This window comes from Brachyhypopomus gauderio, chromosome 15 (genome assembly GCF_052324685.1).
Source record: "Brachyhypopomus gauderio isolate BG-103 chromosome 15, BGAUD_0.2, whole genome shotgun sequence".
NCBI classification, from domain to species: domain Eukaryota; kingdom Metazoa; phylum Chordata; class Actinopteri; order Gymnotiformes; family Hypopomidae; genus Brachyhypopomus; species Brachyhypopomus gauderio.
Genome location: NC_135225.1, coordinates 11,528,332 through 11,553,966, shown reverse-complemented (window position 1 = coordinate 11,553,966; position 25,635 = coordinate 11,528,332). Strand labels below are relative to the sequence as shown.

The 25,635-nt window shown below is 47.8% G+C and overlaps 1 protein-coding gene across 5 annotated transcripts in view; it reads left to right on the top strand.

The window, feature by feature from the left end:
- Window positions 1-25,630, top strand: part of sorbs1 (sorbin and SH3 domain containing 1) — a 37,185-nt gene extending 11,555 nt beyond the window's left edge. The window contains exons 6-27 of one of the 5 annotated variants that reach the window (XM_076974320.1): window positions 254-407; window positions 714-883; window positions 1,243-1,303; window positions 1,461-1,535; window positions 3,110-3,139; window positions 3,372-3,474; window positions 3,836-3,950; window positions 5,304-5,381; window positions 10,262-10,311; window positions 12,738-12,913; window positions 14,831-16,210; window positions 17,469-17,554; window positions 17,975-18,142; window positions 18,318-18,364; window positions 18,630-18,744; window positions 18,827-18,952; window positions 19,169-19,363; window positions 19,550-20,098; window positions 20,744-20,842; window positions 21,547-21,731; window positions 22,575-22,681; window positions 22,888-25,630. In XM_076974320.1, the coding sequence (XP_076830435.1) occupies window positions 254-407; window positions 714-883; window positions 1,243-1,303; window positions 1,461-1,535; window positions 3,110-3,139; window positions 3,372-3,474; window positions 3,836-3,950; window positions 5,304-5,381; window positions 10,262-10,311; window positions 12,738-12,913; window positions 14,831-16,210; window positions 17,469-17,554; window positions 17,975-18,142; window positions 18,318-18,364; window positions 18,630-18,744; window positions 18,827-18,952; window positions 19,169-19,363; window positions 19,550-20,098; window positions 20,744-20,842; window positions 21,547-21,731; window positions 22,575-22,681; window positions 22,888-22,955 (4,137 nt within the window). In that variant the 3' untranslated portion in view covers window positions 22,956-25,630. The remainder of the gene's footprint in view (window positions 1-253; window positions 408-713; window positions 884-1,242; window positions 1,304-1,460; window positions 1,536-3,109; window positions 3,140-3,371; window positions 3,475-3,835; window positions 3,951-5,303; window positions 5,382-10,261; window positions 10,312-12,737; window positions 12,914-14,830; window positions 16,211-17,468; window positions 17,555-17,974; window positions 18,143-18,317; window positions 18,365-18,629; window positions 18,745-18,826; window positions 18,953-19,168; window positions 19,364-19,549; window positions 20,099-20,743; window positions 20,843-21,546; window positions 21,732-22,574; window positions 22,682-22,887) is intronic. The other 4 variants (XM_076974319.1, XM_076974316.1, XM_076974317.1 and 1 more) reach the window with 4 other exon arrangements.
- Window positions 25,631-25,635: the final 5 nt, after the last annotated feature.

Sequence of the window (25,635 nt, the reverse complement as noted above, 5' to 3'; positions counted from 1 at the left end):
ACTCTGCATATGACCTTGTACTAGAGTATTAAACGTATTACCTCTGTTAAATCCTCATGTGGAAATGTAAAATGTTAGAGTATAATTCTACTTGGTGGTAGTGATTTCTTTGTTTTTTTCCTCAACAAAACGTTTAAATTTTTGTAGACTGTATTAAGTGTTCAGTAAGGGGCAAATTGATTGGACAATTAATGATTGTACACTGAGATAATTTTTAAAGAACAAAGACATGGTGTTGTGATGTTCTGCTCAGGTTGTGTGTCTTGTAAGCTCTGCTCGGTCGCAGCCTGTGCCCACCTCGTACTCTCTGAGTGACCTCTCACCCTCAAGGGGCGTGTCCTTGCCCAGCCTGCCTATCAGCAGTGCCGGCTCCGCCTCCACGCTGTTGCAGCACGGCCCAGGTTCACGTCAGTCTCTCCAACACCTCTACCACACCACATGCATCTGCTAAAACAATGCATAGCAATCTCTTCTTTACAGCAACATATTAAGATATCTGATGTTCCAGTCACATAAATAGCAATTAAGTGCTTATACTACTAAATGAATACAGAACTAGAATGTAACGGCTGCATTCAGTATTCAGAAGCTTCAGGTAAACTGTATGGTGCGTATTAGTGTGAAAGACTCTTAAGACCCAGACACACAATCAGCTAGGAGCAGTGGTTGTGGTTTTCAATGTCAGGCCCTGTGCGTGCGATGGTGCTTTGCAGTGTTGGAGGAGAAAGGTGGAGGTCCTGATCAGAGTTCCAGTCAGAGACAGCTGAGGTTTGCACCCGACAGCCCCCACGCCCCCACCACCCAGATGGAGGCCAGTAGAATGAGGATGACCGTGCCTTCACCGCCCCCAGCTCCAGGGGAGAAACCCAGAGTCCCTGTGCGGGTAAGAGCGCAGACAGTTACTGCAATATTTTTAGAGCAGGGACAGTTCTTAAGACAGTTTGATCATTTTTGCAGTGTGTTGGCATTCTGAATTTGTCATGTGAAAGCAGCTGTAAAACCTTGCCTGTCTCGTTTTTGTTTGCATTAGCTCTGTTATAGCAGTGCTATGGTACTGATCCATAAACTTGTTGATATATTGTAATACAGCTTCAAAAGCTTATTTGGACCCTTAAACATATCCTATGTTTTGAGATATTTGGGGGCACTGTTTCCACACATTTAGCTAGTCCCCAGTCCAGGATTTAACCTTGACAAAATCACAGTGTGTACGTGTCACTCCTATTGCATAATATCTTACAGAACACAGAGAAGTCCAAGGACTGGTACAAAAACATGTTCAAACAGATCCACAGAGTCCCAGGTAAATGGCTCTCTCTACCGCCACCCTTGGCACCGTGTCTGTTATGGTGTATCTCAGTGTGTATTGACCAAGTCTTGGCTGGCATGGCATCTGTGTTTCCCTCTGCGTGTTCATGAGCGAATGTGTGGGTGTTCTGTCTGTCGTCCACCTTGTTCAGAGCCTGTTGAGGAAAACCCATACCGTCCCACCTACATTTTCCCTGAGAGCAATGGCAAGCCCCTGAGAACCCGAGGTACCGTTAGTTAAAGCCGACCTCGCCTGCTTACTCCACCGCTGCCCCGCCCACTTCTGCCCACAGTCCCGCCCACAATTCCGCTCCGTGCTCACAGCTGTTGCAGCTCCAGGCACCTGCGAGACGCCGCTCATCTGTCATTTTCTGTCTGATGATCTTCTGCTCAGCTGATGAGACATGGTAGACAGAAGGAACAAGCCCAGCATACGCTAATCCTGCTTGATTTGCTTAGCTGATGTCAGTTTTGACAGCGTTGCTAATAACTCATGGCTCTAGGCTTAACTCCTCCTGATGGTTTGATCTGTACTGCAGTAATACATTCTCACAGACAGTGATTCTTACAGACAATCCTACCAGGTTGTGAGTATCAGTGACATTTCTAAGCAATTATAATCAGAAGTGATGAGCACAAGTTATTTGATTATTTCATGTTTATGTTGCTATACAGAGATGCATAACATTGTCCGCATGGGGTCCTGAGATCTCTGGACACTATAACATCAGCTGGATTAATAGGATCCGCAGGGAAACAGGAAAGAATAAGTTCTGAACACAAGTGACCTTTCAAACAAGTGCTAAGGCCACGTGTACATGCTGTTTGGTGTCAGTAGAGGGCGCTGTTGAGTAGCTGTATAGTTCACCTTGTCTGCACCCAGCCTCTCAGCCACATATAGAGTCGTTAAACGTTTACGCCAGAACTTAAATGAACACGCAGTAATTCAGCACTGTGAATAAAGCCCTCTGTGTCAATAACACAATATTCTAAGCGTCAATAAACCCATTAGTGTGTCAAGGTGAGCTATAATTACATAAGGGCACTCATGTTGCCAAGGATACGATGATGTATTTAAAATGCACTGAATGATCGTCGTGACTGTTATTAGTACAGTAATGCATCTGGAACGCTGTGGATGGCAGTGCTTTTAGAGAGGTGTGCTGTTGAATTATTGAGTTGGTCAGTGCAGCCCTAATGGATTTAAAGTAAGCGTTGCACGCTAAACAAAGCAGAGTGCGCGAGCCGCATGCGCTTGCCTGAGCCGCCACCTGTGCTGAACTCCGCACCGCTCCACAATCTCCCGGTACAGATTTATGACGTGCATAAACTGTAATGGCTGCAACTTTACCGACGCTTTCTCCACATCTCCACAGCTTGTAAACCACGTTAGTGGGAAATTTACACAAGTTTCTGCTGTTGTTTAATCCGTAAGACGGAGGAAAGCGCCACGTTTGCACTTGAGCACCCTCTGCTGGCGGGACTGGGCTACAACTGTAAGATCTGTGCCCTGTAGGTGCTGAACAGCTGATAACGGCTGCACCATGCCACGCTAATCCATGTAGTTTCCACCTACTGTAGATTAGATGCATAGAATTCTTTCCCATGATTTAGGTATAAGAGGTTTCTCTTCCAGGTGTGTTAATAATCTCTCTGATTATTATGCATTTCTCTTTTTACCTTCTACACACCTAAATGGTATATAATGGACACTTTTCGCAGTGTTTTCTCTGAAAGTCGACGTAGCTAAACAGCTGTTGAATCTTGGGCCTTAACTCTATAATCTTTCTCTCTTTTTCAGATGACAGTCCTTCTCATAGTAGTACAGACGGTGAGTGTAGTTTTCTCACAGTCACAGCACAGTCAGTCATTGTTTAATCATGTCACTGTCATTGTTTTTTGGCTGTCTAGACGTAATATCTTTTTTAAGACAAACCAAGCAGGCATTATTGATTTGTGATAAATGAAGAATTTGTCTTGTCCCAGGTTTTATCGAGTTTACGTCGCTAACTGTATTGTGGTATATTGAGCTGCTGTGTTTTATATGTTGTCTTGTTGAGCAGGGCGAAATGTCCCCCGGTCTAAAAGTGCAGTCGGCATGGGCAGCTCCCATCCACAGCACAGACTCCCTGTGCCCACACGAACATCGTCCCTGCGGCCAGAGAGGTGAGCCCTCACCCGGCTAGAGCAGCTGACCTGAAAGACTTCCACCTAGCCTTAGGCTAAGCTAGCAGTATGTCGGTGAAGATTGTTGTGAGCCTAACTAAAAAGAAAACCAAACCACAACCACAACTGCATGCAATGTAGTCATGCAGTGATTCTACTAAAAAATACTAAACATGATTTATAATCATTTGCATGACGTACAGAGGAGCATTAAAACGTGATGATCAGAGGAAGAAGAAGCTTTGAAAATGCAAGGCTCAGAGATGAGGATGCTGAGCCCACACCCCCCCCCCCCACTAGTTGCCATGGCAACGATCCTCCTCACACATGATTGGTCCTCTCCTCTGTGCATCCCTTGCAGGAACGAGTGGGAGCCCCCTGACAAGAAAGTGGACACCAGGAAGTATCGGGCCGAGCCCAGGAGTATATTCGACTACGAGCCGGGGAAATCGTCCGCACTGAGGGCGGAGAGGCCGGTACGACGCGTCAGTGTCCGTGCATGTCGTGCGTGTGCTGGGGGGGGGAGCTGGAGGAGGAGGAGGAGGAGGAGTAAGAGGAGGAGGGAGCGTGTGCATGCAGGGTGAGACCGTGAGGATTCTAGGCTGCTTCGCTCACAAGGGCAGCCACACGGGCCTGGGCTGCGGGCCCAGACATCGCTTCCTCTCTGGCTGCAGGATGGTGCTTTTCACTCTGGTGGACATCTCTAAAATCCTTAGCAGAAATTGAGCGAATGGGGTTGACTGCCTTTAAGACGTTTCATATGTGTGTGTGTGTGTGTGTGTGTGTGTGTGTGTGTGTGTGTGTGTGTGTGTGTGACATGCTCATGTTTTAGACTGGCCCATACTGTGGTAGCTTTTTCTACCGTAGCTTATGCTATGTTTAAGAACGGAACTCAAGAGGTTCGAAACAGGACACCTTAATTCAGTTGGGAGGGAAATCGTAAATAAAAGATGAAGGGGAGGCATGTGGGGGGGGGGGGGGGGGGGGGGGGGGGGTGGACACTTTTGGTGAGAATGACCTCCTCCCACCTTCAGCCTTTTGTGCGTGTTTGTAGGCTGGCTTCCTGCCATTCAGGCCCTGGGAAGCATGACGCAAAGGATGAACTCTTATTATGTAATGCCTCTGATGACACAGCTGCACAGATGTAGACGCATCTCAGAGTTTCAGTCTGAAAGTTGGACTGAGCGGTTTCGAGTGTAGCTGGTCACTGGGTGGAGTTCACCGGGATCACGTGACTGAGAAAGGGGCCGTTTGTTTGTTCATTTCCCTGATTATTAGAAAATAATTATAATGGCTTTAAGTTGGCTTCTATTTTGTAAAATTCTGTCTCTCTCTACATAGCAGCACAGTTTATTTAAAGCATATTTGATAAAACAATACAACAGTAAGATTGTAATGGATGATTAGTGATGCATTCTCCTCTTTCTGATTGCTTGAAAAGTGTGAAATGTCATTAGTTGTAGATAGTAAAAGAAGTGTCATTAGACATTTATAGATAGTAAAAGAAATGTCATTTCGTGGGAGGTTTTAAGGGGGTTTCTATCCTCCCCTTCTGCATTGTCTAAACAAGTTTCCTGTTTCCTGTGCTCCTTACTTCTGACATAAGCCAGACATTCAGATGTCATCGGGCCGAGGCCTAATCAGCTTTTGTGTTTGTCTCGTCCTCCTGGAATCCTTCTGCCCACATCCACAGAGATACTTGTAACAGCTCTCACATGTGTTTCATATCGAATGCCTCATCCAGTCTCATCCTTGTGTTCTGAATTGTCGTCTTTCTCTTTTTCTCTCTGTGTCCTCCATTCTTCATGGCCCTGGCTATGTAAACTCAGGACTTAAGCCCCGAAGATGTAGATTTAGAGAATGAACCTTGGTATAGATTCTTTTCAGAGATGGAATTTGGAAAAGCGGTAAGTTGAGTTAAAATGACCCAACTTTGTTTTAAGCGAATGCATGTCGTACCTTCATTTTATTTAGCACCCATTTATTCCCCTAAACTTGTCTGTGTCTGCCAGTCCCCGCCCCCTGCCTAAGCTCCGCCCCATCTGCCAGAGTATGCCCACACCTTCAGCCCTGTCTCATCCGTGTTGCCCATCATTGTGGCTCAGTCCCGTGCCCAAAGGAGGTGTTGTTTTAGCAGGGAATATAATTCAGATGCATGCGGGCTGATTTTGTCAGAGGCAGTATAGTTTGTGTACCGAACAAAGCCCCTTCTTTTAGACGGAGGTGTTTTCAAGCGAGGGAAAAACGAAAGTCACTGTAGATGTGATCATTCCCCCTCTTCTTTGAGGTCTGTTCTCTTCATTCATCGTCTTCATTGACTTGTCTGTTCCTAATTGGCATCACATTACAAACTCTGTCCTTCATGTTAGCCAACTAAATGTGAAACAGTTCTCTGGAGGCTCTTTACAAACTCAACCAAACAGCCCTGCTGTCACGTAACTTTGTGTCAGTATATCAAGATGAGCTCTAAGCTCGAGACAGGTGTGAGACTGACACCTTTACCCTCACAACTGAGGTGACAGATGGATAACTCTTTCGTGTTCTCATATGTTACAACTTGTGCCCCAGAGCAGCGTTCGAACTAGCCATACTCAGTCATTTCAGGTCGGTGAAGCTAATCTCCCTGTATAGAAATGACCTGACAGCATCTGGTAAACCATGTGGTCATTAGGATCTGGGCTTATACTGTGAACCTTTTATCTAGCCCAGATGACAGAGGCAGATCAACACTTGATGCGTTTAGCACTCTAGAGGAAGCTGTATCAGAGCCATCAGCCAACCCTCAAGACCTTTTTTCTGTGAACATCTGGAGCTCTTGTTTATAAAATCTACCGATGGAAACTTTCTGAAAAACCTTCTAAAAAATACACATTTCCTCTTGATCTTTAGGAGTGTTCTTGTAAAAAAAAAAAAAGCCTAAAGGATGAGAATGGCTGGAGTTAACTGGGATCTGAGCCCCCCCCCCCAACCAGCCCAGCCCCTGTGAGGCTACAATCTGAGGTTATGGCCACTGACTCATTGTGTGCCCAGCAACAGAGTGTAGTATTTTCTCCTTATTCCCTCAGATGTTTGGTATTTAACACCAGCCTTCCATCGGTAACCACAGCTGTGAGTGAGTCTCATTGTCCAGGTCTCAGTATGATGTCAGGCTCCCCGTGCTGGCTGGCCACCTCACGGCTGTGTCACTCTTTCCTACGGGTCCACGCCACGAGTTCGGAGCTTCCCCTGCGTGAGCGGGCCTTCCGTGGAGCCTCCGGGCAGCTCACGTGTCTGCACAAGAACGAGCCGATAGGCGTGACTGTGTCCGGTGCCGTCAGCAGGGCGTCTGCGCCTGATAGCTGCTGGAGTCAGTCAGACGTTCCAGCTTTATTAGGGTCCATAGCAAGATGTGTCAAGAGTTTTGAATGCTGTTGCTATAACTGTTTTACACAAAACCTTTAGCCAAGAGTAGTAAAACCAGCCTCTCTTTGCTGAAGACTTTACTGCTAGGGAGTACCTCAGTGTTGTACGTTGTAGTGTGTTCCCTGCTGTGACATATCCATTTTAAACCTGAGGAAAATCGTTTGAGAGCAGAAATACACTCAAATGTGCAATGCAGGGTTACTCCAGGACCAGAATCGGAAACACTGAAGAACACTGAGGAAATTATGTTTTATACGAGCTGACAGATGAGCAGCGATCTCATCTCATGAAATCTCATCTCATGAGTGGAGAACAGCTCACCGAGACAGGAATAAGTGACTACATTTTGGACTACATATGGTCGCTAATGCTCGAAATGCTTGTGCTTGTGCATAGTGTGTGCATGTGTATGTATGTATGTATGTGCGTGCATACTTGTGTGTGTGTGTGTGTGTGTGTGTGTGTGTGTGTGTGTGTGTGTGTGGAGACAGGAATTATCTACCATCAGTATGGACTGACCCTTGCCACGGATTCAGGGCACTGTAACAAACCCGTATCCCTGTCGTGTGCCAGTTCAGGCTCTAGCTGTCAGGTTTACTGTCATTCCTCATGCCACCTGTGTTACGACGGTGACCTCTTTTTCCTTACAAGTTTACATCTATTTTAGATCATGCTGGCTGACAGAGTGAAATACCTTTCTGGGAGTAGAAGTAAGATAAAAAAGAGAAATGTACAATCTTAAGTGTCATTCTGTATTTGGGATTGTACCTCCTTTTTGTGTGTGCGTCTGGAACACATGTCCTGCATTGTATGCTATTTATACAGCAGAAAAGTAGTAAATTTTGTTGAGTCATCTCCACCACCTGTTAGGAGGGAGCCAAGCACATGAAAATACAGAAACATTGTTAACACAAGTGTTCCAGCTAGTCAGAGAAAAGGAATTTACGTCTCAGTCAATGTTGAGACTAATGTGATTAATCGTTCATGTGGTCCCTATTACGAAGAAAAGCCTTCTCCTAAGTTAGTTACTACTGAGTTTCTGTACTTCACGTTACCAAACCGTAATGGTCAGTTTTGTGAAGTTAGGTCATGTGGAGTAACAGCTCCCATGAGGGATGGAGGAAGGAGGACTTTCACGCTGACAGGAACGGAGCAGAAAGCAAGTCCCTGCACGCCCGCGCACGATGGCCTCAGCCACGATGAGGTGTGGCAGGACACCCACTTCAGAGTGTTCACGCTGGACACCCACTTCATAGTATTCACGCTGGACACCCACTTCAGAGTGTTCACGCTGGACACCCACTTCATAGTATTCACGCTGGACACCCACTTCAGAGTGTTCACGCTGGACACCCACTTCATAGTATTCACGCTGGACACCCACTTCAGAGTGTTCACGCTGGACACCCACTTCATAGTATTCACGCTGGACACCCACTTCAGAGTGTTCACGCTGGACACCCACTTCAGAGTGTTCACGCTGGACACCCACTTCAGAGTGTTCACGCTGGACACCCACTTCAGAGTGTTCACGCTGGACACCCACTTCAGTGTTCAACATGATTGACCTGAGTTGATCTTCACATTTTGGATGAACCGGTGAGCAGCTCGAGCCCGTGTTCAGTTTCGGGGGTGGCGTGGTCAGGAGCGAGTCCTGCCCAGGGCTGCCTGCTCCTCCTCCAGTGAGCTGTGGTTGACCCTCCAGGCAAAGGCAGCGTACCATTAGTACCAGTGCTCCCATTAGCCTGCCTTAGCTCACTGGCTGGCGGATGCATTGAAGGAGATAGCAGGCACAGCAGGCATTTGCCAGGCGGCACAGTCCTGGTGTTTACCCATGCAAATACCAACTCCTTAGATGCAGTGTGGGACTTTACGATTGAAACTATACTTTGCTGACCATTTGCACGTAGAACGTGGGCCCTTCCATGTGCGTTCTGTACTGCAGGTTCCAGAAGGTCGTATCTGGCCGTGGAAGTTGCGCTTATGGTCGAGTGAAAGTGGCTTTCTATCTGCCACTGTGGCAGTAACTACCGGAATTACATGATTCATCTGGTTTTCGTTTTGTGTCATTTCCTCTTGTTTGGCCGTCGCTAACAACGTGCTTTGTGTTATCTAGGTATCTAGACCAAGATGAGCGCCAGTTCAGATAACTCACTCAAGCATGCTTCCTGTTTTGCGTGCCTGCTGCATCAGGGTCAGGCTCAATTAGCCACGCGGGTCCGTCCTCGCGGCCTCCCGGTCATAAATAACGAACCGGACGGGCAGGAAAAGAACAAAAGTCCCATCTTCACAGATAACGGTGACTCCATATGTCAGCTGCCCTTGAAGGATGAAGTTTCTAGAACATGAGCATTTATAAATAGAAGAGTCTTTAGACCTGGCAGAATGAAATTCTACCACAAAGCTTGACATTCACGTCCAAAGGTTATTCGTGATCTTTTTCCCCGGCAACCAGCAAGGGGAAAAAGCAGGGGGTCCATTGCCTCGTTTTGTGGTTGGAGGAGAGCCGCGTCAGGGTGGGAGCGTAGGGGAGCGCACGTAGCCTGAGCCGTTATCCCCGCAAGGCGCGCGGGCCGAGCTGGGATTGCGCAATCGTATTTGCAAACAACACTTGTGCTTTTACTCAGAGGCGTGCTGTCACGACCGGTATTTTGGTCGGCTGTGACGTCCACTCGGAGGGAAAGCAACAGAAACAGTGGCCTAAAATTAGTCGCCTGTAAACCATTCAAAGCCCAGAGGCCGGCGCTGAGTGGCTGCCGGTTCTCTTCCGTTTGGACTCGCTGCCTGGTAATAACACCCACCCTCCTCACAGGATCAGCACATGTGCCAGAGAGCGTGGCGAATGAAAACTTCCTCTCACATACTATTAATGTCACCCCTGCGTGAATGCGCAGGGCGTCAGATGTGAGTGTACGCCATGCTCGCTATTTTGAAAATGTGAGTGTGTGTGTGTGTGTGTGTGTTTGCCCATGCAATTTGGCTGGTTTCCCACACCAGCTGGTTAATTGTCTGCCAGTCTGGTCGGCTAGAAATGAGAGTGACTCAACAGCAGACAAAAGAGCGGCTACAGGGAGAGACGGGAGCTGATTGGCTGAGCCGCTGACAGCCCCCTCCCAACACGGGCGCCCCTCTAAGCCCACGCTAACCCCGCCCCTTGCTTCCAGCGGCTTGTTTGCCCCTAACTCGCATGCTGGGCCAAAATACTCGCTTACTTCTGCACGCTACACTTCATCCAGAAGAGCCACTGGTGTGAGCTTTGAGCGCAGGAGCCTGGAGTCCGGAGCCCACCGCCAGCTGGATCGACTAATGCACCCTCTCCTCTTCTAACTGCCCGAGAGTTCAGCCTGCGGAGCTATCAATGACTTCTTTGTTTGGTTTGTTGCAGAGTGCCCCCTCTTTCAGCCCCCTGGAACCAGCCGCTGACCTGCAGCCATAGTAAGTCCGTGTTCTTTCTTCCTCTCTGGCGGGCTCTCTCCCCTCGCCTCCATTTGCAGTGCTGGTCTGTTCTCTGTCGCGTGCCTGTGGAGACATCCCCCACTTCCCCGACCGTTTCCCGAGCGCCTGCTACCACTACCAGTACAGCATGTCCTGTGTGTGAGGATGTGTGTGTGTGTGTGTGTGTGTGTGTGTGTGTGTGTGTGTGTGTGTGTGTGTGTGTGTGTGTGAAAGGGAGGGGGTTATTGGAGGAGAGGGAATGGGTAGAATGTGCTGATTTATTCCATGCTGAAACCAGTGACTGAAAATAAAAGCTGGATGTCTTTTGTGGAAAGATAAGAGAGCTCACACCCACCCTGTGGCTGTGCAGAATTCCCCCTTATCCTCCTCTCCCCCGTGGGGCGGTGTGGTAAGAGCTTTTTATTAGATGGATGTTTTCCATCCAAGAGGATATTTAGGTAGCAGTCGCACCACTGGGAACGTCGTCTGGCTTTAGTGGTCTGTGTTGATTTCTGTTGTTGGGGCTGTTGTTGGGATGAAGTTACAGGAATCCCACAGCTTTTATTGTTCTGAGGCCCAATGGTAGAAAGTTCTCCACACATCTCTCATAGGCAACCAGGAAAAACATTCCAATCCTGTGTAAAAAAAAAAAAAAAAAAAACCAAAAGCTTGTTGTGATTTTCTGTTACAGTGTAATTGTACTATAGGTAGCAATTTTGACATTGTCTGTGTTTTTTTTTTTACAATAGAAACTTACATTCTTCATTTGGATTAGTATTACTAATTTCTCATGACAAATCTCTGGCCACAGACACACCTCTTTTTGAGAGTTCTGAAAGCATCACGTCTCCTGGGAATCACTGGCATTTATTTTTCACAGTTCTCGTTCCCTTTCATGTCTGAAGGATGTTCAGCCTTTTAAAGAGTGTGTTGTTTTGCCACATGACTAACACTAGTTGCCCTGTAACAGAGCACGAGGGCAGCTGCTGTCCTTCTGTAAACAGAGTGAAAGACGCCAGTCCCTCCTCAGTGGTGGAACATTCGAGACACAAACCCTCCCTTTGCTTCTTCTGACACGGATGGTGCTTTATTCCTGTCCGGTGGACCGTCCACCAAAAACAGGTGGAGGCCCTACCCTCCGCTGGGAGTGTGTGCGCTCCTCCTGCACGGGGCGTGTGTGTGCTGAACCGTACGGGGGCTCTGATGCTCGGGTGATCCCGCTAACACCATCCCCACCACAGCTCGGGTTGCTGTACAGGGTGCCGATGGCGTCTGGTGTGACACAGATAGTCGCTGCGTGCTGCCTCGCCACTGAGCATCTGGCACGGGCCCCTGGGTCAACACCAGCGCCACGCACCTGCCCGTGGCCCTTTTAGCGCTTTCTGGGTTACACAGAATATGCAGTCAGGCATACATAACAAACTACATGATTAACGATGTGGTTATTTACTTGGAAACTGTTTACTGCTAAATAATTATGCTGAGGTTTGATTTTATTTTCTGATTATGGTTTTTATTTTTGTAGGATCTTGTGTAAAAGATGTGTTTGTAACGGTATATGCAAAAATGTTTTTGAATAATGTATGCCACAGGCTGGAGTGATGTAACTTCTTAATGGCCAGAAATACAGTTCTGAAATGCTTAGAAAATCAAAGTACTTAAAAGTAGGCTAATTACAAGGCTTTTATGGTTTGTGATTATGTAATTCAAACTTTGTGCAACCCGTCCCCACCCAGAACAGTATTTTTGTGGGATATTTTGGAACATTTGTTTGGCACTCACAGGGTGGATCTCAGAGATGGGTCTTGGACACACAGCGATGCTTTTGTTAGCAGTTTGGGAGAATGTGAAGGAGCACAGTGTTTATCCAGCCATGATTGGGTGTGAGACAAGGGTGTGTTTGAGGGCTGCGTCCCAAGTGGCGTTTGGTTACTGCGGCTGGACAAGCACACTTTTGGGGGGGTCCTAAAGTCTAAAGTCGGAAATCATTCGACTGCCCAACTTGTTTGCAGTGCACAGTGTGCTAACTCAACTCCAACATGGCAGATTCTGGGGCGTGTCCATGTAAAGTGCCACTCCCTCTAAGAGTCCGTGTTTCCATCCCAAGCCCCGTGTGGGAGGCTTCAGTTGGGTTGTGGAAGGCCAGTCTCTCCCGCTTCTCTGGAATGTTCCGATGAAGGGTTAAAGCAGCTGTCTCATCACCGCCGAGGTGCAACCACGCAAAGGTTAGCCGGGCACATGAGGCTTCAGTTTTGTAATCAGTCCCAGAAAATGGTTGCACTCCTGAAGGACTGACATAGATTTCCCAAACAGCAGATGGCTGTTGAATGTTTGTGAATGTTTATTTGGTAAAAAATGAAACACTGTTATCTGCTCTTCACTGATTCAGTGTGAGTTCGTATTTGGACCTCTGTGTTTGTCCACAGCCCTGCCTGCAAACCGTACCCCGCAGTACCAGGGAGGGAGGCCAGCTCGGCCGCCCCTGAGAACACGTCTCTGGAATGCGACCGGAACGTTTACAAGAGCGTCCTGGAGGGCGGCGACATTCCACTGCAGGGCCTGCGAGCACTTAACAAACGCCACCCCAGCACATCTTCCAGAGGTAGGGTTCATCCTTCATCCTTCTCACTCGAACCCGTGGCCAGGAATGGCAGTGAGGGGGGGTGGGTGGGTGAGGTGGGGGTCTCTTGCTGGCCAAACTCCCTGCATTGCGTGTGTGTTCCTAGCCTGACTGTAGCCCTTGTTTTAATGATCTGTTCAGATACCTCAGCTCATCTTGTCATCGGCGCATTCTTCCCCTCCACATCAGCAAAACAGTCCTGCTCATTTATCTTCCTGCGTCCCATTAAAGCCGACCGCTTTCTTTCCACATTTGACACCTAACAGATGTCTGGCCTGACCTTCGGTCACTCTGCCTCCACTGGAGGCTGTGTGTTTGCGGCCAGAAGGCCGGTCGGTGGCCGGACCCAGCTGGGGTGGCTCTGGCCCGGGCAGAGGGGTGTTGAGGGTGAGGAGGTGGAGGTGAAGGGGGGGGTCTGGCGCCTGGCTCTGCAGGCCGCCCCACGGTGCGGAGCACGAGATGAGGGCTGTAGCTTAACGCAGGGATCTGCCGATGGAGGACGGACCCACGGTGGCCGGGTCAATATGCGGGGCATGTAGGGGTGAGCAGGCGTGAGGAAGTCAGCTGTTAGGCTGAGGTCACAGGACAGAATGCCAGCCCATATGACCCGGGAAGGCAGCTGGGAGGTGTGTGTTGGTTAGAGGAGGGGATGAGGACTGTTTCCACTAATAGTTATTATTAGTTGTAAGGCAAACCTGTAGTGTACTGATCTGCTTTTTCCGGGGTGCTTAAGTAAAAATACGCTTGTTTAGACTAAAAACATGTGAAGTGAAGGTCTTAATGCACTCAGAGGATGTATTATTCCTCCTGCAGCAGTAAAGCCAAAGGTAAACTCTTCAATAAACTGTAATTCTGTTCTTTCTCTCTTTTTGCATAGTAGATTAAATGTCTTAACTGTAGGCAACAATAAACCTGGTTTCAAAATGTAAAAAATCTAAAGAATTATGGGACTCATAAATGAGCCAATTGCTTAACCACATTTAGCAATTTGACAGTTTTGGCACTGTGCTGGAAATTCTGGATTAGGCCATAGGATGACCCACATTGGTTGCAGCTGGAACAAACTTTAGGATCGGAAACAGCTGCACCTGCTCTGTTTGGGGACCGTTCTGTCACGTCCCCAGTGCACGTGATGTAATCAAATGATTGCACGATCTTAGAAACCCTGACTCTGCTCATCTGGGTTTGGGAACATTGAGGGAGTCTGAGGCTGTAACTGAGACTCGTTGGGAATGACAAAAGCAGGTGTTCCAGTATTCACGAGACCTGGATCCTGAATTTACAGATCTGAATTCAGACTGGTAGCGCTTGGTGTTTGGTGCAGACTCAGCTCAGACGCTGCCCGCCAGTCGATGGGAGGGCAGAGGCCGCCCGGTCCTGCCGTTGGGGTGCCGGTGTGAGCTCTCCGGAGAGACTATGGTATTTTGCAGTGGGCAGGCATTCAGCCTTCAGTCAGACCTGCTAGTTGTATTTTCACAAGAAGATTTACGGCGTGGCATTTTTTTCATTCCATTGCATCGCAGTTTCTTTGATGGTTTTTCCTTCTTTATGTGCACATTTGTTTCAGCTCACTTTTTTTTTCGGCAGTTAGATTTAGGTCCAATTTAAGGTCAAATTTTATGGAAGGTTAAACGATTTCTTATAAAAAAAACACACACATGGGTTTTTAATGGAAATTTCAGTGAAAACACTTTGTTAATCTGATTTGTTTTATTGTCCAGTCTTTACTGTATGTTTTGTAGTCTAATGTCTTAGAGGTAACAGCACTTACTGATGTATGACTAATGAAGTGATGCAATTATTGCACTCTAATAGCGTTTTGTGCGTGTCTGAAGTGTGGGAGTAACCTAACCTGGTGTTTGTTCTGTTGTCCTGCATGCCTGCCAGTGGATTATAAAGGTGGGAATGGCTGTATGTTTGCACCATGCTCCTCTGTAAATAGTCGCTCAGTTCTTGCCAGTAACGCACTAGGTACTCAGAATAAGACTAAGAAGTCCCTGTCCGCTGCCAAAGCCTGCATCCCACAAATCCTTCCCTCCAAGTTCAAGCCCAAGCTCTCCGCCGCGACCCACGAGGCCCGGGAGGGGAAGCCGGAGGCGACGGGCCGTCCGGCAGAGCGCAGCTGTGAGCATCTCCACCAGGAGCCGCCTGCTTCCGCCAGCCACGAAGCGGCCGACGAGGACCGCGACGTGGCTACTGAGAGCGGGGCGGACCGTCTAAACACGTCGCCTCTGAGAAACGGGCCCGCCAATGACGGCGTGAAGAGCACGTCCGAGTTCTCTTCCCTCTACAGGACCATGCACCACATACACAGGCCCGGCTCGCTGGGTTCCAGCCCGCACGCTAGTGTCCGCAGTCTGACCTCTCTCTTCGAGAGGCCGGGCGATGATGCTGCCGTGGACCGGCCTGGGCTCGTGCCCCGCGACGCTGTGACCTTTCGGGTGATGGAGTTTGAACGCATCATTCGGCGTTCCAGCGTGGCCCCCACACGCTCCGCCTCCATGCCCACCCTCTCCAGTGGACCTAGCTCCTCCCAAAGCCCCACCCCTGGAGCTTGCTTCCTCCAATCAGCTCTGTCTGCTGAGTCATTAGCCATTCCAGGGCCGGTACGTGTGGATGACTGCCCCCTAGTGCCTGCAGTGGACCAGGACTCTCAGGAGCCGCAGCTCTCGGGAGCTACAGCAGCAGGATGTTCCCCCTCCCTTAAACAGAACCATACCTCACAAACACACTCAGAACCACTCCCACACCCCAAGGACCAAGCTGAACAGCCCAACAGCTGCGTGCAAAACACCACTACTGACAACACCATATGTAATTCCTCAATACCCTGCACCCCCACATCAGAAGACCACCACCACCACCACCCCCCTGACCACCTCCCCTTCCAGCAGCTTCACCTCAAACCCAGCAAGTGTAAAGGCTCCTGCCCCGCCTCCTACACCCGTTTCACCACCATCCGCAGGCACGAGCGTCAGCAGGGCGTGGCCTCCCTCCCCGAGCGCAGATCCACACCCCCCACCAACCTGTTGCTCATGGGTCCGGCGCCGTTCTCCCTACGGAAGCCGCTGCACGCGCGCCAAGCCAAGCGGACGGCGCCGGCCACCGCGGCCGTGGCGGGAGAGTCTCCCGGGCCCAAGCCCATCATCCCGCAGCGCCTGTCCTCCCTGGAGGTTCTGGAGAGGCTGAGCAACGGCGACGGTTCTCCTGGCGAAAGGCCGAGCGCGGAGGAGGTGGTGGACGGGGAACCCTCCGACGCCAGTAAAAGCCAGTGCGGAGGTGGCTATGCCAAGACCCTTCTGCGTGTCTCTCTCTCTCCACCCACGCTCATCTGTGGCTCCGTGACCACTCACCCCTCCCTCATCCCTCTCTCCTGTCTACCATTTCTCTCACCTCCAAGTGACTTTGCTTTCTCCATCTCAGTGGTGTGCAGTGCGTGGCCGACTATATGATCTTGTGGAAAATGACAAGATATCCATCTTACCGTGTGTGCTGTTTGGCAAAGATCTTCCTGATACCTCAGCTTTATTTGTGCTCTTTTGTCTGAAAGTGTCTGAAAGTCATTGCACATCAATACATCTTTTGTCTGTCTCTGTCTGGCACTCTCTGTCTCCACTCTGTCTTGTTTTAGCAGCATTTAGCTTGTGTTGCTATTGAACTGTTCTGTAAATGCAATGCTCAATTTTAGACTAAACATGAAAACGGTAAAGTGGTATTGGAAATACAGCAAATATTTGGGTAATTTAAATTCCCCATCCCATTCAATCAAATTTATCGACCACAGAGACTATTTCTTTTACTAAAATAACCTTAACTGTGTCTGTGTATATATGTGCGTTGTGTGTGTGTGTGTGTATATATATATATATATATATATATATATATATATATATATATGTATAGTGTGTGTGTGTGTGTGTTTTATCTTAATAGTTTTGCATGCAAGATTAGATACCATGGAGTTATTTTGCCATGTAAAATGATTTCAGCATGACTAAGACATTTGAAAACCACTTTTGTTTTTATTATTAGTTTGCCATGATAAACTAGTGCCAGTCTTGTGGCAGTCTGAATCACTGACTGAAATTACTGTTGCATCATTCTGAACTTTAAACATGGCAACATGGCATATTCTACGTTTGCCGTTGTGTTGTATGATACATGTGCAGACTTTGTTACCACATACTCTGCGTTTTATTGTTTTGGGTGACTCTTTATTTGGACACACCTGTGCTCATACGTTTATGTACATTTCAACACGGTTTAATACAGTACATAGTGTGTTAGCTGTGATGGGATGTTGTCACCCTGAATCACGCATGCAGACCATTGTGTGTCTCACTCGCGGTGATGAGATGGTGATCTGTGAACATTGAGGCTGCGTTTTCCATGTCAAGGTCGTGACATTGTGCGTAACAACTGTGGTGAATTAGAGCATGAGTTCCCTTGTTTACATACATTTAGTTGTTATTTCTGAAAAATTCACTTGATGTTTTAAGCAGAGAATAAAAGGTCATCATGGCGTCTTCTCCAACAGAGTCCGACTCCTCACATCCATTAAGCCAAGGAGAGCACGGGGAAAACACAGAGGACATGGTCCGCCGTCGCTACGGAGACAAGGAGGTACAGTTCCTCTGCTACGTTTTTATGCTAATATTGCGACCTCAGCGCTAATTAAGTGCACTAATTTTGGAGTCTTGAAATAAAATGTCTGAATAGGAAATTGAAAATATGCTAAATCTTTGACCACTTAAATTCACTTAAATTCAGTTCGTGGTTTATAATCAAGCCCCATGTTCCTGCCTCATGTTCCTGCCTCATGTTCCTGCCTCATGTTCCTGCTCCATGTTCCTGCCCCATGTTTTTGCCCCATTCCCAGGGGTGTAAATTTAACAGGGGGGATGCATCCCCCCCAGTGGTGTAGTGGGAGTGTGTGAGCCCCCCCGCTCAACAGCCACCGCGCCCTGAGATCTGATGGAGCCTATAACAACTGCTGTGTTGCACTCTTCCTGTGAGTAAACCGAAAGTCTCACGTTTCTCCAGAAAATCCTGGAGGAGCAGAGACGTATGAAGCGTGAACAGGAGGAGGCCGACATAGCGTCTCGCCGCCACGCCGGCCTCGTGCTCACGCACCAGCAGTTCATCACCAACGAGCGCTTTGGGGACCTGCTCACCATCAACGACACGGAGAAGAGGAAGTCCGGCCCCGAGGTGATTGATGGCCCGTGTCCAGAGTGGGAGGAGTTTGCCCTTTGGGGACGCTTGGCTTGACTAGGCAGTAGGGCATGTAGGATCAGCTGAGTGACTGTAACCTATTGTCGGCCGCCCTGATGTTGTCGGTCACGTTCCAGATTTTAAGAGTCTGTGTGACTTGTGCTCTTTACAGAGGACGCCGGCCCTGGCATTGTTCAACTTCAAAGCAGAGACTCTAAAGTGAGTGTACACTTCTGAAGATGTCTGAACCTGGAATCTAGTTCATCCATGGTCATTTGTTTTAAATGCTAAGTTCAGTTATGTTAGACCAAAACAACTAATATGCAACTTTCATTATTTAATTTTTCTGGCATATAACCTTGTGAGAAAAATAATTTGTTGTTAAAGAAGAAATTGAAAAAGCCAAATATGGCGGTGGTGTAATTGAGGTGTTGGAAGGGGCTTGACCTGGACTCCCCTAACTGGAGCGCATGTCCTCTTACAGGGAGCTGCCTTTTCAGAAGGGAGACATTGTGTACATCCTGCGTCAGGTGGACCAGAACTGGTACGAAGGGGAGCATCACGGCCGAGTGGGGATCTTCCCCCGCAACTACGTCGAGGTACGGGCTGACCCGCTCACCCCCGTGCCGATCCGCTCACGTGCCGATCCGCCCCCGTGCTGATCCACCTGCCTTCCTGCAGCTGCTGCCCCCGACAGAAAAGGCCCAGCCCAAGAAGAGTGGCCCGGTCCAGGTTCTGGAGTACGGGGAGGCCATGGCCCGCTTCAACTTCACCGGCGACACGGTGGTGGAAATGTCATTCAGAAAGGTACAGAAAACAAGCTGAGCTACAAGCGTTTAACAAAGGATTTTGAACTTTAATTAGGGATTAATCCTAAATACCTATTTTTAATATAATTTCTTGGGAGAGTGAAATTACAGTCGTGTATTTTCTGTGACAGTTGCTTCCTGTTTAAGCACCTGAGTCTCTGCCGGCATGTGTGCTGGTGTGTGGGGCTTATTTAACGTCTCCCTCTGTGTGCAGGGAGAGCGTATCACGCTGATACGTAGGGTGGATGAGAACTGGTACGAGGGGAAGATTTCCGGAACCAACCGGCAAGGGATCTTCCCAGTCAGTTACGTAGACGTGCACAAAAGACCCCGTGTTAAAAACGGAGTGGACTACCCCGATCCTCCCATCAGCCAGTCGCCCCACCGCAGCATGAATGCCTCTCCGCAGGTGAGCAGCCTGAAGGCTTTCGCTTCTCTAGTAAACATCTGATTTCTTCAAGGAAGACGAAATTATTTACAAGCTCTACGCTTACGTACTTTCACTGTTTATTGTTTTCATTTAACGCTTCGTTCTTTTTCCTTACTTCCTACTTCCTGTCTGTGTTCGTCTTCCCAACGCCGTGCCGCCCCAAAGCCGGCTCGTAACCGCCTCACCACCTCCCCCCTGCCCCTCCCCCGCTCTCCTTGCCGCTCCGTCTCCCCGGAGGTCCACGCCGTCTCCAACGAGTGGATCTCCCTCACTGTTGGGGGGGTGAGCTGCAGCCCCCCTGCCGCCCCTACTCCTCCTCTCCCCCCCCTGCCCAGCACCTCCTACCGTCTGGGCGAGTACCTGCCCCCCTCCCACTCCTCCAGCCCCGTGCCTCTCGTCACGGGCAGCCCCTACTACGCCTCGCCCACGGCCTCTCCGTCCGCCTCCCCCTCGCCCCCGGCCCACCCCCCCCGGTCCAGTTCGGCCACCCCGTTCCTCACCTTCACCCCGCCGCAGGGGGAGGACTTCCTGCTCTTCCCGCCCTCGCCCCGCCTCTCCCGGAGCTTGAGCCCGTGCGGCGGTGCCGGCCTGGAGGGCTGGCTGGGCGGGAGCTCCAGGCTGCAGCAGGAGCTGCAGGAGGGTGACGGGGCCGCCCCGGTCAGGGCCGGCGGGCCCCGCGGGGCCCCGTGCCGCCGGAGCCATAGCCCAGGCCAGGTATCTCCTGCATGGTGTGCAGTGCTCACCGCAGCAACCGCTGCTGTTGCCGTGACTTGTCGGCCATCTGCCGCGACAGCTTGTGCAGACACGTTTGATGCAGGACTCCATCTCGAGGAAGCGTGTGCAGGACGGCTGCATGGCGGCTTCGGGGTGCTGTGTCTCTAACGTGAACACGGAGAAGACTTTGCTGCATGGGTGTTACGGTTTTCCTGACAACTTCTTGCAAAGTTTTGCATGTCTGGTGTCATCGTTCACCTGCGAAGAGTTTTTTAGGTGTGGTGTGGTGTGGTTTTAGAAGAGTATAATATATGTTTGCTTTGTTTGAGCGATGTTGGGGTCCAGATAACCTTGCACATGTTGAACAAGCCCTTCCCTTTCTCCTGTTTGCACTTGGTGTTGGGTTTGTTTTGTATGACTGCAGAAAATGTAGTGGAATTGTAGTGGCTAATGCTAACTCCTGCTACTGTCGTGAGATTTTAGACAAACGTGCTTGATTGAAAGATTGAAAAGCAATAATCAGCGTTAAGTGCAGTTCTGAACAGACGAAAAACGTACAGACTGTCAGAGTTCTTGGTCAGCGATAAGCTGGAGCTCGATGAAGAGTAAATGGATCAGTCGATTGACGATCTTTCTTCTCCTCAGCCTCTGAAGAACGAAGGAGACTACCATGGACGATCCTCCAGAAGTCCCGTCATGCTATTCGACATCCAGGATAACAACATGAACGCCAACTCATTCACGGTAGTCCACATGAAATCGCTCCCAGCTATTCAACATCAGAGCTTTTACTGATTTAAACACATACACATGTCTCCAGTGTTGTTGAAGAAAATAATGCATATTAAGGAATTCAAGAATGAGTATGAATTATAGTGAATTATTTGGACTCATGTGTGTTTTCAGAAATGTCACTCTCAGGTGTTGTTTATACTTGGTCATTTCAAGCCTCTTTTATCTGGATTGTGTATTTTATTTACCTAGATTGAAATGCGTTAGCAATTTAGTACAACAAAAAAAGGCTAATTTGCTCATGCCCCACCTGACAACCATCCTGTATTGGACAATTTTTCTTGTTGTGTTATACTGTATAAATAACGTATACTGTTTAACTGTATAAATAATGATAGCTTCACAATTCTGTAGTGTTTTTAACAGCGATGTGTAAATGTACTAGTGCATGAGAGACAGTGTATGGTGCAGACGGACATGCGTCTGTCTGATCTGTGCTTGCGCCCCTGTGAACTCACTCTACTGTCTCACTGTTCTTCCCTGCTCATTCTCCTGGACACATCTGGCCTTCCTGGTATTTCCTTGCTACTCACTGGACTTCCATTCCTGTCTTCTCTAACCTGCCCGTCCCTTTCCTAAACCTCAACTCCATCTGACTGACTGACCCTTCTTCCTGCACTGTGGAACCTCCCCACTGCTGACTCTCCTCCAATTAGGAGGCCGTGTGTAATGAGATCATGAATATTGCAGAGACCTCGGTGAGGTACTGCAGCACTTTGTCCCGCCCCTTAGACTCCGCCCACAGACTGATGCCCCACCTCAGTAAACACTCTCTCATCATTTCCCAGCAACCCCAGTCCCAAAGCAGTAGCCCTGAACCTGGACGCCTAAGCTGCGGGATGTGAGTATCTCTCACCTGTGTGTGTGTGTGTGTGTGTGTGTGTGTGTGTGTGTGTGTGTGTGTGTGTGTGTGTGTGTGTGTGTGTGTGTGTGTGTGTGTGTGTGTGTGTGTGTGTGTGTGTGTGTGTGTGTGTGCAGAGAGATCAGTGAACTAAGCAGTTTCACAACCTCTAATCCTACAGAATTCTGTGTACAGATTGTTACAGATATTGTCAGTCTTGAACACGAACATGACAACACCTAATGCTGGATGTGCATGCTACAGTACTATATGTTAGGCTTTATATTTGTGGTAGTTTTAAAAATAGCCTGCTAGCATGGCCTCTCATAAAGTAACTTACCACAATGCCTAGGGCTGTCATAGCTTTGTGTAACAGTTCTGGGTTTTCCGGTAGACTGTTCAAACACTAGCTGAGGCCCTTTCAGTCCTGGGGGTGGTGTAAAGTCCAAACATCTCACTTCCCAACTATTTGTGCTAGCTGGGATTCCACATTGACCCCAGTCTGCACACACAAGGTTGGGGATCATTTTTTATGTTAATTCACGACAGAAAGTGTATCAACTGCACCTACAGAATTGTACAGCTTATTACCTCCATACCAACTCTAAGTTCAGTTAGTTACAGTAATTGCCTAAAATTCAGACACTTCACACTTGTTTAATCCAACAGAATTTGTATGATGGCTTTAAAACCCAAGGCCTCATTCTGTCCTCTGTGTGTGCTGTTTGTGCTGTCCTCTGTGTGTGCTGTGTCCCCTGGGTGTGATGTGTCCCCTGTGTGTGCTGTGTGGGTTGTGTCCTCTGTGTGTGCTGTGTCCCCTGTGTGTCCCGTTGGTGTTGACAGATTCCAGGCACTCTATAGCTACGTGCCACAGAACGAAGACGAGCTGGAGCTGCAGGAGGGGGACCTCGTGAACGTCATGGAGAAATGTGATGACGGCTGGTTTGTCGGTACGTCATTACTCACGGGCCTGGACACTTTAGTGACCGGGCCATCATCCCCTGACCAGCCCCGCTAGGGTTACAGCACCATTAAATCATCCTGTCTGCAGACCCCTTAACACAGCAACCGCAACCTTGCAACAGATTCCTGTGTTGTCATTTCTGTAACTTGGACTCAGCGCTGTTTTTGTGTGTGTGTGTGTGTGTGTGTATAGGCACATCCAAGAGGACTAAGCAGTTTGGCACTTTTCCAGGGAACTATGTGAAAGCCGTTAACCTGTAACATGAAAGCGTGAGATCTGTAGAGAGCCTGTTGTTCTCTGCCCGAGTGAGACCCCATTACAGCCCAGCTCACGCGTCCTTTTCCCTCCTCAGTGTTGTATCAGGCAGGATGAATGTCCAGGTATGTGATCAGAAAGGTGTGTGGCATGTCCGCAAAGATGACACAGTAAAACATGCTATCATAGCTTTTCGATCTTCAGTTATTATTACATTCTTCTACAAAGGATACAGAAATGTACCTTTGTCTCCATGAAAATTAACAATCCTCTGTATTTATATACATATATTTTATTTGTAATTGTCATCACTGAAAGTACTAAGCCATGGTCCACATTATGACTGCATCACATGCCTGACATTAACCCAGCAGTAATCCTGAAGCTGAAGAAACCCAGTCGCATTGAATGTATAGTGGCCTTACGGTGTGTTGTAAGGGTCGGAGTGCGGTTGGAAGGCACCAAAAGGAATTTAGCTGCATTGAAGGTTAAAGGACCGGGCAAAGGTCAGAAATCCCCCACTTGGATCTAGGGAATGGATACGGAAGACATTTTGGACCCTCTGTATTCCCAATGCCTTTGAGAGCAATAGGGACTTTTTAAACTGGGTTGGTTTGAGTTTCTGTTAATAAATGGTCTGAAAGTGTGAGAATAAAGACACTAATGCCTGAGTATTCAGAGCCCCAATCTAACCGAAACAGTTCTGTCACAAACTGGTCATCCCTCAGAGCCGCTTGGCTAAATAATTCATTTTTTTGGCTCAGAATGCTGTTCATTTTCAGTTATGAATGGAGTGTGGGAAGCGTGTAAAAAGGAGACGGCATGTGATGTTTCACACACGCGTGATGCCAAATCCTGCCACCCCTCGTCTATTTTAAAACATTTCTGACACATCAAAATGATGTCAGCCTTCTGCTGATGCCTAAATCATGTTAAATGTTTTTCTTTTTTTGCCGTCTGTAGGTGAGCTGATGGATTAGATGGAGCATAAAGCACTTAGTAGTGAGACTTTAGTTGCATCTTATGCTTGCATTTATACTCGCAAGCGAGTTGTGTTTGTTTCACTGGCATGTCTACTACAGCAGTGTCTCAGGGGCAGGGCAAAGGGGCACTGAGGGGGATCAGGAGCAGAATCCCAGCATTCATGTGTTTCAAGGTCACAGAAGTATTGACAACTAATTTGCATTGTTAGGAGAATTCATTTTTATGTCATAGTTAAAACAACCCCAGCATAAAGTTGAAATAATATTAGAGAATGGAGAATAAAAGTATTATTTTTGAATTTAAAGCAATTTACAGTGATGAGGAAGGTTTCTCCAGTATATTCTTGATATGCCAACTTTGTTCTTGGAATATTTTGACTGATCACAACATATTTTCTTTCTTTGTTCTCATAATCTTGCAAGTAAGACTTTAATATATTGTAACATTAGTGTCCTCTAAACTGGCCTTTCTTTCAGCACTTACAGAATATATATATATTTTTCTTTTGAGAATGTTGCGAGTCTGAGGGAACACATTGACTAGTGTTTCTAGAAGTCTTTTGGAGCTCTTCTAGAACATTTAGATAACCATTGCCAGCTCCATGAAACCGTTGTGAATGAGCGACGGTTATGTTGGGAATTTGTGATCCACATGACACAACGTACCTCCATCTAATCTCAAAGTGCCATTTAACACGAGTAGGCCACATTTGATATTTTCTCCGAATTTGAATTTGAATGCAGGATACTCAAGAAGCTCTTTATCAAGAAGACATCTCTGTGTCATGTTTTGAACATGAATTCAGTTGCCTCTACCTTAGCTGCATTTCAGGTGTAGATTCTATTGAACTGAAGGCAGAATTATTAGCTTGAACTGTTGTGAAGACATATCGTGTGTGGGGTTTGTATGCGGTGTTACGGCTCTGACAACCATGAGGTGTTTAAGCTTATGAAGGTTGGATGCTCCTGCTCCCCACAGTACAACACTGTCCATTCTGTACCATGCCAGAGTGAGTCAGTGATGAGCATGTGCCATGTCTCATGCAGGCGATGGTAATCGTCTCTCCACCGTCCGCACCGTCTGTTTACTCAGTTACATTAATGGTAATGTAGTTATAACATACGCATATGAATATAGTGTCTTGAGAAACAGTTTTCTCCTGTCATAATTGTAAATATGTATAGTATAAATGAATGAAAGTGTTTGAAGCTAAAACAGCCTTTATGAATATAGCAGTTTATATTACATGAGGAATTTTGAAAGCACAGAACGCTGTTTGGCACAGAGGGTCCGATATAAATGAATGACAGATATCTGACACTGTGTTAGGACTGAGATGCCTTTTGTTTCATGGCTTCATTTAACTGTGCCTCATTTTGGTTTTGCCTTGATTTGTTCTGAAGTGAATCCATGCTCCTCAGAAGGATATGCTTGTTTCAGCACAAGTGTGTCATGGGAGACAATTACCCAAGATCCTGAGTGCAATCACCAGTTATTAATAACACGTGTGACATGCTGCCTGTCGTACATAATAATCATCAGAATTATGTGTCCTTCTACACACAGAGGCACACATCACAGTTACTGTTGTTATCCTTTATTTGCGGTGCTGTTAAAGTACAATATTGGATTTAAAACGCACTATTTACTGCTGTGATTTCATTATGCAATATTTAATAAACTATATTACAGCTTTTGAGT